Consider the following 12,473-nt stretch of genomic DNA (forward strand, 5'->3'; position numbering starts at 1 on the left):
CGCTGACAGTAAAACATACTCCTGGCACTTCGCCGCTGACAGTAAAATATACTCCTGGCACTTCGCCGCTGAGAGTAAAACGTACTTCTGACACTTCGCCGCTGACAGTAAAACATACTCCTGGCACTTCGCCGCTGACAGTAAAAAACACTCCTGGCACTTCGCCGCTGACAGTAAAACATACTCCCGGCACTTCGCCGCTGACAGTAAAACATACTCCTGGCACCTCGCCGCTGACAGTAAAATGCCTCTAAAGTAGTGTTGTTGCGTACTTGAAACTACAAAGCTGGTTGTCAGGTTTGCCTGGTCGTCTCTTTATATTTGCCGCGCCACCTCGTCTCAGCATTCTCCGTCAGTTTCCGGTCGGAAATTGGCCTCTCATAGGTTAATGTCAGAACCTACCAAAAAAAAAACATCACGCATTTTCCCGCCCCACGCGATGCGAGATAACACATCGCCTCAGAGGCACGCTCGCACCGGCCAAATGTGAACAACGCCCCCGAAGGGGCTATACTGGGTGACGGGAATAAACGAACACTTCATTAAAGGTCTGAGGGAACGGCAGGTTTCTTCCGCTCTGTCACAGGGTAAAAGCAAAAAATCTGTCGAGTTGGGGGGGGGGGGGGGCAGACGCAACCCATGCTTGTATCAGGCTCCCGTATATTTGGGTACAAGTAAACACCTGTCTGATTCGCATCCAAGGTGAATGCATAGTAGGATATATTACAACCTATCTAAATAATGTATCAATCATTATAGCATTGCATCTAGTTGCATTGCGTAACATACACCAATCCTGTTTCATTGTGCTACAGTTACAGCACATCGAACATACGGATACGGCAACGAACATATGAAAACACGCCATGAACTTTGTATGTGGAATTAACACGTGACTAGAAGACAAAGGGCACTTTCTTCAACATAGGCGAAATCATAACACCACTGGTGAAAGATGCAATGTTGAAGACAAATGAAAACAGCCAATGGTTTGCTTCAAGCTTCCCATGCCATGCTTACAGATGCCCCGGCTGCAACACATCGAAATGAACAACTGGGTCAAATCCGACGAAAAGTTCAGGACGCGTTCCACCAAGGGCACATTGTGACCATTCAACTGCCCGTCAATGACTATCCGATAACCTTTCCACAGCCTTCCGACCTTCAGGTGTTCTTGGACTCAGGATGCTGGTAGCTGATACCGACATCATTTCACATCGGCGTATGGCATTTCGTTCAGAATAAGCACTGTACCGATGACAAGTGCGCCGTCGGCATACTCTCAGAACGCGTTGATCACAGACCTGACGGGGAAGCACAGCTCAGATGAACCACTGCGCTCCAAAACGCTCCCCGTGCGCCATTGTAGTCGGTCCTGAAGTCAGCTGTTGTAGCCTTCAGCGCGTCCGTGAGGGAGCCCGTGATCGCAGGTCAACGAGGGCGTCCTCTCAGCCTGCGCACGCAAGCAGCCGCCGCCCGGCCACAACCAGTGACGGATGGGCAAGCCTTGCGCGCTTCTGCCACCTGGTGGCCGGGCATCCAACCGACAGTTGGAAGCAATCTCACGCGGGGTCGCTTGAGAGACGGAGCCCGGAGTGAGGTGGGGGATGAAGTAAACCGAATATCATACAGACTTCTGCAGCTTCTTCTGGCTTAACTGGTACAGGCAGTCGTCGATGAGGAAACTGGAATCAACAAAGGCGTGCTATCGAGGTCTGCAGATGTCGCTGCACGATACAATCAACGTCATTACTGGGCGCCATGTTCCACATATGCACGACGAGCCCATTTATCAGGTAACACGCAGCAGAATATCTAAGCGCATTGATAGCTAGCCGCAATATGCTGGTTGTTACTGACTACCCAGTGGTACGGGCGGCTCCTCCACGCATTGTTGTCGTACATCCCGGTACGTACTCGGGACCGGGACGTACGCCATGAACCAATAGCGTCGGATAATACCAAAGAGGTAAGAGTTATCCCCTTCTTGAAGCATGGCGCCGGGACTGGCGAACGGCAAATCCAGGCCCAGGATAGCACCGCACATTCGCGCGATCAACAGTCCCATGCCTATCACATACCTCATAGTCTGCCACGTCACACAAGTTGACGGGCCACAGAGAGCAGAGGCAAACCTTTGGGAGGGCGGTAACAGTTTTTGACCGGTTGTCACCACGCAGCGCAAGGCCCCGTCGTTTGCCCTCATGTCGCCGTCACTGCTCACCTGTACCAAAGCAGCGGCAGGGGACAGGTGCTGAGGTGCCAGAGCGCATGCGCGTCCAGCGTCCAGGCGAGCGGCGGGAAGTCGGCCGTCTCCAGCAGCACGGACACCGACACCAAGACCACCGTGGCAGCGCACTTCCAGACGTGGGCGGCACGCTCGCGCTGCTGGTGGCACCACGCCAGCCAGGCGGTCACGTTTACAGCGCCTGGGGGCAGACTGCAGGTCAGGACAGCCGGCCGGTCACGCTCCCCACGCCGAGGGAAATGTCAGAAATATGGTCGGACAGACAGTCATGCGCTCAGCGCCCTGGAGAGCATGCAGTGGTGGGGAGAGTCGACGTCGGCTCAGCGGTCGTACTAAACAGGCGCCTGCGGAGAGGTGAAATGTCAGGCCAGTCTGGAGGTCACGCGGGCAGCGCCTGGAGGTCACGGGGACAGCGCCCGGAAGTCACGCCGACATTCGCCTGGAGGTCCGTGGACAGTGCCTGGAGGTGGTTAGAGGTCAAGTCAACCAGACAATCCACCGACGGGACAGAGCGTTTGATCCTCGCCGCCTGACGGCACACGGGTGCGACGAGCCTGCATAGGCTGCCCACAACACCGGCCAACGCTCATATCGTCTCGCAGCAGCCACGATCAGCTGCAGTCCAGCTAACGAATCACACGCCAGTGGAGGATGGCGCGAACACGGAGGATGGCGCGAAGTCACGCGCGACCAAGGCCCAGCGGGCAATACGTCAGAATTGAACGCCATCAATTGAATGTACATGACAAGAAAGGTCACCCAACGGAGCGGAGCGCTACAAAATCCTTGCAACTCACCGACGAGGATGTTGGCCCTCATGTTGTAGCCGTAGTCAAACATGACCAGCGACAGATAGAAGATGTGGTAGATCATGAAGCCCAGACAGAGCAGCGTAATCGTCACTGTGGGCCACGACAGCTGCGGCCCGAAAAACCTGCAATGTTAGCTCGGCCTGATCAGCACCAGTCAAAACCAGCCAAGCTGGTGCAGTAGTCATTTAGCACTGCCGTTCACTCGGTGTAAGCAAACGTAAATGTATATTAGGCACATTTCGCAAGGAAAGTCAAACGTCACGTATGCTTAAATTGGTGCAACGCTGCGTCCGCTGCTGCGGTGAGGAGCGGGAGAGTCGGTTCTCCTCACACACTCACTGGCTCGATCGCGTGACAGAGCGGCATTCTCATCGGCAACATCTTTCGGAGAGTGCACTCTGCCTCCATGCATCTAGAGTGGTTTGACCGGTTTAGCTAAAAGTCCTCATACAACAACCTGCAAAAGAGGACCGAATAAGGCCTGTTTCAAAAATGGGCTGACTCAACTAAAAAGATGGGCCTCGCTGCAACTTCACCAATCGGATGTGTCACCAACTGGGTGAATCTTCTCGAATGAACTGGGACAAAGTTTTTTCTTGGCACATGGATTCTTGGCACATGGATTAGATTCCAGGTCTGTCGCACCGCACCAATGTCGATATTTCCAGGTCTGTCGCACCGCACCAATGTCGATATTCGTGAGGCGATAGCAGTTTTATTCAATGGGCCTAGAAAACCGTATCGATACTAGCACCACCTGTTTTACGCAGTGCCGTCATCATCCAGCAAGCCGCAATCTTACCACTTTCCACACTACGGGTACCTGGTGGATTAAGTATGAAAGACATCTCGACAAGCATCAGGAAGAAGTGGCCAAACAGCTATCATCTTCATTCTTTATCAAAAACCATCATTTTTTGATAAAAAACCTTTGCAATTATAGAATGCTCCAGCACACGGGTAAGTTCAAGGTTGTGTTTGCTTACGTATCATTGTGATGTTGATTTGCAATTAATATGCTTGTTGTGTGGGCGACAAGGGCTTATGAGCAAGGTTTCCCCGGGACCGAAACTTTCCGCTCGAACAATGCCTTGGATAAGTATGCCGAAGGCTATGCAGTCACGCACAAAATATTTTGTGGTAGGCCAACCGGCTCCTCTGTCCCATCACCAACTGCCGACAACGGGGAAGCCTTGAGTTACATCAGGTGGCTGAGCGAATCGAAGAAGAAAATCACTAATGTTATCTTCAAGACCGACCGGTAGAAACCAGGGAACTGTGGACCAGCCAAAGCATACCTGTTCGTGATCTGAAATACATGCCAAAAGTGATCAAGCGGGCATACAGACGCATCAGAGAAGGATGCGGAAAAGAAAGAGAGGGACACAACGGCACTATCACAAAAATGAACAGTTTCTCGACGTCGCAAAACGCAAGTGTAAATGCGAGTCCCGGTGCAGCTCCAAATGCCTTACTGCCACAGAGTGCGGCAAGAGGAGGCTGCCTTCTTGCAAGACAAGCGCAGGCATCACAAGTTTACCCTGGGGGCATATGACTGGGTTACGACTGTGACTAGGGAGGCTGACGGCTGCGGAGGATGGCCAGACAGCTCCAGGAGCGTCGTGGATTGGCCGTCAGTGAGGCGGTGTCCGCCTCTGAACATGAGTCGCCTCCCCTGGCTGGCTGCTGACCCAGCGCCGGCTGCTAGTGCGGAGCTGGAGCCCGCTCTGGGACCACGTGGTCTCAGCGCTGGTGAATCGGCTGAGAACACGGATTCTGACACGGCTCCGTACATGGTGGAAGGTGACGACGACACCGATCGTGCGGTTAGGGTAAGGCCGCTGTCACTGCAGATCATAACTTTAACGATCTGGCCAACAACATGTTGGCCGTTGACAGCTACGGTGGGTCGAGCCGAGCCGCTGCTGCTATCATCAACGCCTTCCAAGAAGACGGCAGAGACGGACTGACTGCTTGAAATCGAATACCGCAGATCCTATAAAACCATCTGGGGTGCAATAGGCAGAGTGAGAAAAGAGATAGCTGGTGAAAACACCGAATCAACCTATGAGTCATGTTTGACCATTTTCTACTTCGACGGCCGCAAGACAGAACCTACATGAGCGACACACAGCCATACGAATGCCGTCTAAAAACATGTGGTTGTCGTTGCTGAGCCAGGTAGCCGCTATGTGACTCACTTCACGTCCGAGTCCGGCTTCGCCCTGCGCTTGCTCAGCGAGCTACACTCCGCGAGCCTGCAGTGCAAAGGTCGCGTCAAAGTGCTAGGCTGCGACGGCACGGCCGTCAACACCGGGACGACAGGCGCCGCGAACCTTCGCCACCTGCTGCTGAGGCTAGACGGCACGACCACGGGAACAAATATTTTTCCGGACCCATCGGCAAGACCTGCGCCGGAGAGGTCTGGGAGAAGGACGTTGTGGCATTCGAGCCTACGCCGGGGCACGTGCCGAACCTGCCGGTCGACCCGATCCAGCAGCTGAGCACCGACGAGCAGCTGCTGTACCTGCTGGCCTCCAGCGTTCAAAACGGCCCTGTCTGAATGGCGGCAGCCCGGCGGCGAGCCGGACCCTCGAACCATACCAGGTGAATATGAAAACGCATTATCTTCTAATTCATAGCAATGAATGTTCAAACTCTATCACGGGTCATTTGGTATTTCATGTGCTCATTGTTAAGCCTTAACTAATTACCATGCATTGTGCCAAAGTATGTCGCATCATGTGCTCATTGCTTACTGGTATACTTGCTGATATGTATTCCGTTACGTTTAGAGACTCCGAATAACGGCATAATTAGATACACCAAAGAGGTACAGTAATTTTCGTAAGATCTAATTCGTAACGATAATCCGTAGCCAAATGTTCTAATCTGCCCTTTTGTTTTTGGATGGTTGACACTGGCCGCTCGCCCGCTCTTAGCTTACGTCTTTACCGAAACCTACAGCACCCCTCTTAAGGACCTCGTCCAGACGTGGTTGGCTTCTATGTGCCAGCGTGGTTCGCCATCCAGCAGTACAGCACCTGCAGCCTTAGCTCAGGCAACTTGTTCCTGAATACCGCGTTACTCCGCAAGATGCCGCAGCACACAACGACCACGGTACAGTCATCCATCGCAATGGATACTAGGACCGCCCGGAACAGCTGCTGCTGGCCATGGTGGCGGACGAGGGCCACGTGATCCGCGAGCAGGCGGTTCAGATCATCGCACCGCGCGTGAGCAGCAGACCGAGGGTCCTCTTCAGCCCAGGGTCTTTGCCACCCCAGCGATAAACTTCGAGGTTGTGAGGTAAACAGAACCAGTCTTCTGGCGCGCACCAGTCGCACAGCCTCCATGGCGAGACCTCAGCGACGACGACCTGCGAGGCACAGTGCGGGCTCCGCTGGCATCCCGCCCTTTCCGGTTCACACCCAGGAGAGGGCCTAGCGTACCGTCGCTGGGAGGTGTTCGGCGGGGATGGGGGAGGAGACGCGGCATGGCCTCACCACGACCAGGCTCCGGCAGCGCCAGATTCTCCCTAGTTTCAACTCTGAGAAAGATCCGCTCTGAAGGTAAGCTGGTAATCGTTAACTAATGACATCCTCAAAAGTGTCGGACCCCCGTTCTGACTTCAATCTAGTGTACAATCGCTTGAATATCTATCTAGTTTTATGTCGCGATTGGTCAACATACAAGGTAAACATACAACATACAAAGTAAACAGTCACCGCCGTCACCGCCGCCGCCCAATTCCGTACGCCGATGTCCAGATGCAGGACAGTCCTTTGAAAGAGGGGAAACCGGAGAGCGCGCCGCTTAGCGAGAACTCGGAGGTCCCACAGTCCGCATGTTCTGCGTCCCTGCCCTCTGGTTCAGCAGCAGAGCGGCAGGAAGGCTGGAGACGTAAAGCTCACAGGATGGGGACGGCAGCGGCGCGCATCAGCCGGCCCGGCAGCGGCTGGTGCGGCAGTGCCCGGGCACGCGCCGCACAGCAGAGTGAGACCAGCGCCGCACTGCCGAGAACGTCTGAGGCTGGGGCTGGAACTTCGGCAGTCGAACAGCCCAGCTGTGACGGCACTCCTGCTACTGTGCAATCTCCGGTAGCGCGTGTTTCAAGGCTCCGGTCTCTGAGCAGCTGCTGTTTGGGCCGGTGCATCGAATACGCATGCTAGGCCAGGAGTGAGATGTCCGCGGGGTCACCCTACCCCTCCCCCTGATGCAGGCTGCAGAGCTTGTTATGTGTGGCAATGGGGCTTTACGACGCATTCAGCTGCTGAGGCTATATGGCGTCGCCTGCCTCTCACCCTGGCAGGAAGGACGGGCATCGCGGGGAATCGAACCCCGCAACTTTGGTTTCTCAGACGCGCAGCGGGTAACACAGGCGAATTAATTGGTATACTATCGGCACCCTTGCAGACCTCGCTATATGCATCCAGTTGCACATCAGGCAATATATTCTAAGCCATATGTATGTACGTATGGTCTTGTTTGCAGCACGTGAGTCGTCTCAGAGAAGTGAAATCCAAAAAGCAGTACGAACCAACGTTCTCGCACGAGTTCATACTAAGTTTCTGTCATATAGCGATCGAAGGGCGATTGATCCACATAATGGACGTTAGACAGGAACGTTTTCGTGTGACACATTAAGATGCACTCCGTAACATGGTTTCCATAGGCGAAGTTACTTTGTATCGCTGCCGCCCACGGCTTGGTGTTACCCGCGACGGCTGCCGCCGCCCGGCGTCCGCCGACTGTCGCGCCGGGCGTCCGTTTACGGCCATATTTGGATTGGCTCGTGCATCACGAATTACGCCTTTGGGAAAAACTTTTGGGCTCCAGCGCCGAGGAATTTCTTCATCTCACTTGGTTTTGTTACTGATGACACACACCAATCGTCACTCGCCGAGGCCACGTTTGACATCTGCGGAAGGGGAACGTAGACGAGACCGAGCTCCCGATGTGCATCTGCACTAACCTTATGCATGCCGAGTAGAATGAGAAGAGGACCATGGAGAACGCACAGAAGTAGTCGAGCTTCTCAGTGAGGTCGGTATCCTTGGCGTGGAACACCGTGGACCACAGCCAAGCGTTGATGCAAACCTGGATGAAAAGGCGAGGGCAGTCTTTGGGTCACATGACTGCATCACGCGGCATCGGTGAAAATAACATACGTGGGACATGACCGCTCGGCAGAACAGGAAAGAACCGTTTATGCTCAACACTACGAGAGGGGATGGATAATGGAATTACTCATCAGAAAGGACCAGCAAAATCACAGACGTGCGGTATCAATTCAACACCAAACACGCATATGTCCTGATTCAAAACCATGGAGTACAAAGCGCCACAACCGACATTAACATAACACTCCGGCATGAGGATACAGTTAGGTTGCAATGCGGTGGGAAGGAACGGTTTTCATTTAGTGCAACGCAGGAAGGCTTGCATGGACTTGCAACATCAAGTGTAAACATAGACATTTACCCAAAACCCCCTGAAGACTGTTACTGATTCAACACGGAGAAAGACCACGGATCGCAATCAGTCAAACGGTAAACGAAAATAGTCGCAACGTCTATACGGAGAACGTTCCCATGAACTGCAGGACAAGTTTTGTAAACTGACACCTGGGCGAAAAACCGTGAGACTGGCCGATTCCAGGCGCATCGCTAATCATGAACATCGCCCCACGGCCAACGGCTGCCGCGAGGAATCGGCATTTGGCGGAATGACGGGCGCTGGACATCATGCCACAATGTCGCCTGGGGCTAACCCAGACCTTCTGTGAGCAAAATACCCCATGCCCCGCCCAGCCTCTCGCCACCGGCCATGACGTGCGTGAAGACACGTGTGCCTCGCACCACTACGGATCGTGTCGGCACAATGAGCTCAAATGATGGCACAAAACTGGCCGCGTGTACCGGTTGCAGGCACACGTGCCTGGACCAGTGAGCCGCCGTCGCGGGCCTGTGTCTGGTGACTCACTGGTTGCACGCACAGGACAGTGGGGCCATCCTGGCCGCTTCAATGCCGCAGCGCTGGAGCCACTTCTCGTTCACGTCGGGTGGCGTCTCAGCAGGGGTTCACTCAAATGGCCGCAGCTGGATCGACTTTGTAGGTTCAAATGTCATCGATACCGAGTGTTAGGATGAGATAAAGCGTCGTTTTCTCGAGCGCATAACTTCAAAACCACTCGTCAGATACAGCTTGTCGTAGATTCAGCCTCTCCGCGCCGGCATTTCAAACAATGGGCTCATCTTTCGAAGTGCTGAAAGCTGGCTATCGTGTCTGGATTCGCTTGGACACGATTAGTCGTGCAGTATATTTTTCAGCCACATCGCGGAACTTCATAATTCTTGGAAGGCTTCAGATGTCACTTGCCATTCGAGAGTCTTCACTTGCTCTTCACTCAGCTGACAAAATAGTCCGCCGCCAATGTCATATGAAGCGGACTGCGTCAGCAAACAACACCCGACGACTCCAAACCTACTTACCAGGCTGCATACAATATCGGGACGTTTCTGTAGCCCAATTCGAGAAGAAGGGTCTCCCCAGCCGGGTATATGAGCGTTGCGTGCCTATGCCCATGCCTATACTAATGTCTCCTCCCCTCCCTTTATGTATAAATAATGCCGGCCGCGATGCCCTGGCAAACGCTCACACCAATCAAACGGACGCTGACCTGGGTAACCACCCAGACACCCCGTACAGGGCCGCGAAACCTACACGTGCCCGCACCCCGTGGTGTAACCGCAGGAGGATCACGCCAGAACATCGCTCATCACCCCCTCCCCCCTCGCATCGTACCCACCGGCCGCCGCGCACGGGGATCGACAGGGCAGAAGCGTACAGGCGCGCAGCCGGTCCGTCCGAGCCCCGGCCGGCCGGCCGTCACGGGACGGACTGCGCCGTGCTCGTGCCCAGCCGGCCGCTGGCGTCGACGGCCTGCGCTCGCCAGCCACGGCTGTCTGGCGCTGGCCAGACGGTTGGCGGGGCGCCACACCGCTCTCCGGTCTCCACAGGTCTTTGGAAAACCACCAATAATATCTTTGAGACCTGCCGCTCTATATTATTGAGTTATTTCACTGTTATAGTGAGATCTATCTGATGAAGGTCCATATCCAGATCAACGGGCCATGGGTTTAAGACCATCCCTATGATAGCGCCGACAAATGCAGGTTTTCTCACATTTCGTTGCTGTTTTTTTTTTTTTTGGCGGAGGGGTATTTTGCGACGGATTTGGCAACAGAGCTGATGTTAAGCACAGCTTGCTGCAGTGACCGCGATTACACCTTTCCAGGAAAACGATTCTAGTTAAAGGGCCATTTCGTGCTGGAAGATTCTCAAAAACCATAATGCCGTCATACGGCCCCAACTCTGTCTATCCAGACTTCTTTGGCCAGTTACCAATTAATCGTCACAGACGATCCATATCAGACCGTTTCGGGACATTATCTCATCTTGCATGTCCAGAGGCGCACCCAAGGGGAGCATTGGCTTAAGCCCAGCCGCCAGGATCGAACGCCTTTGTTTGTTCTTCGCGACACTGTTCAATATAACTACGGAACCCAGTGACCAAAAATGAATGGTTCTGACCTAGCATCTCACTGGTTATCTAGTGCAGCGGCATGTTGCGCCCAACAGCAGTAATCTAGTGACAAGGCCAGCGGATGGGCTTATGGGCCAATATGTACGGTACACAACTGAGACGAAGATTTTCGACGGCAAAGCAAGCCAGCTTTCACAGTTCAGTACTAAGCCGTCATTTATTGTACCCGTACGCGTCTGTGGCGTCTGCGGCCTGTTTGCAGTGTGTAGGTACTGTCAATAGGGCTGGGACTTCGCCCTAAAATAACATGTCTAGCTCCCCCCCCCCCCCCCCCCCGTAATTGACGAACCTGGTAGCCCCGCTCTCTGCCACAAAGCTGGCAGCGCCTCTGCGCACACTTCATACAGATGGGCAGGAGGCGGGGCACAACGCCCACTTGGAGGACCCAAAGCCCAACAAGTCATTTTCAAAAACGCATTTCACTTTGCTTCCTGTCGTCTGAAGCCTTGCACACTAAAGCTTACCAAGTGGAAGTTGTTTGAAGTTTTTTAGGTCAAGCAATGAGTCATCTTTGCCTCGACTTTGTCCACCTTGGGATCAGGCATGACTCGATTACGCCATGCCATGGAGTTAGTAACTTTCTTTGCTTTTTTGTCTGCTGCCTCGGACCTTTATGCGTCGCTGCGCGGAATCAACACGTCCAAGATCGCAGCGTCCAGCGTCCACTTCATCCAAAATGCGTCCAACTCTGTGCCCACTGGCGGAATTTGTATCGTCTAAGCCAGGAACGTCCATATTCATAACGTGCAATATTCATAGCCTCCTGCGATGACAACATTCGAAATGCGTCCAAAGTACGTAACAAAGGCGACACATTACGTAACTACTAGATGTTAACTTCTGATGCTAAATAGCACGACATAACACAATCTTCTCAATTGCTGCCGACAGAGGGTATGCCAAATCCCATTTTCCTTTTTTACCAGCAGATGACAAAGCTTAACAAGCGCTCAAATGATGGTCGCGCGACAGCCACAGTGGCACGTGGTTGGCACGAATCGCCCAAAATATCTGTTGCTTGGCAGCCCTTCACTCCGTTCAAATATAATTTGAACATACCACCAATGCGATAAACCAAGCAAGGGAGCCACACAGCGGGATCATTCTGATTTATTAAATATGCCTGCTACCGAGCACGTCCTGACACGGTCACATTTGCATGCCTAAACAAAATGTTGTTCATGCATACCCATGGATAGCGGTATTACTTGGGCGGCGCTGTACCGGTCTGCACCGGCACTATGGCGCGGCATTGCGTCGCCACTCGTCGCCCAGCCGCACACAATCCGCTGCGCATCCCTCTATCGGGTTATGATGGTGTTGTATTATCGGGTGATATATATATATATATATATATATATATATATATATATAAAATCAACACAGTTGAGTCATCCAAGCGCTGTCATTTAGGGATACAAAACTGACCCACTTAGTGTGCAGTATAAGAATTCTGCCATGCCTTTGAGAATGAAAAACTTGAAGCCTTAGTACCAAAAGCCTGTCAAACGCGACATTTTCCGCAATACACTTAATAACCCCGCGGGCACTTTACTGACGCTTTTCCACGGGCTCAGGAATGGCAGCTGAAATCTGAAGATACGACAAAGATCCCACCAGCGATTGGCCGAACACCGCCGGGTACTGGTCCGCGCGAACCGACTGATCGCGACAGCCCCGTTCGCGACGACCAATCAGCGAGAATATGCCGCGTACTGGCCTGCTAATTGGCTCGAGCAGATCTGTAAAGCGCAAATGATTGGCCCAAAGCCGACATCCGCCTGCCTGATTTGCACGTCGGACG

General features: G+C 53.3%; 1 protein-coding gene across 7 annotated transcripts in view; it reads right to left on the bottom strand.

The window, feature by feature from the left end:
* Positions 1 to 687: 687 nt before the first annotated feature.
* The window catches only part of LOC119098504 (post-GPI attachment to proteins factor 3), a 24,016-nt gene continuing 12,230 nt past the window's right edge, over positions 688 to 12,473 (bottom strand). For all 7 annotated transcript variants that reach the window (XM_037221448.1, XM_037221445.1, XM_037221446.1 and 4 more), the window contains 4 exons: positions 8,036 to 8,160; positions 3,046 to 3,182; positions 2,225 to 2,429; positions 688 to 1,685 (listed from right to left, as the gene is read on the bottom strand). In XM_037221448.1, coding sequence (XP_037077343.1) covers positions 1,625 to 1,685; positions 2,225 to 2,429; positions 3,046 to 3,182; positions 8,036 to 8,160 — 528 coding nt within the window. In that variant the 3' untranslated portion in view covers positions 688 to 1,624. The remainder of the gene's footprint in view (positions 1,686 to 2,224; positions 2,430 to 3,045; positions 3,183 to 8,035; positions 8,161 to 12,473) is intronic.

This window comes from Pollicipes pollicipes, unplaced genomic scaffold, assembly GCF_011947565.3.
Source record: "Pollicipes pollicipes isolate AB1234 unplaced genomic scaffold, Ppol_2.1 Scaffold_4740;HRSCAF=5597_pilon_pilon_pilon, whole genome shotgun sequence".
Lineage (NCBI taxonomy): Eukaryota > Metazoa > Arthropoda > Thecostraca > Pollicipedomorpha > Pollicipedidae > Pollicipes > Pollicipes pollicipes.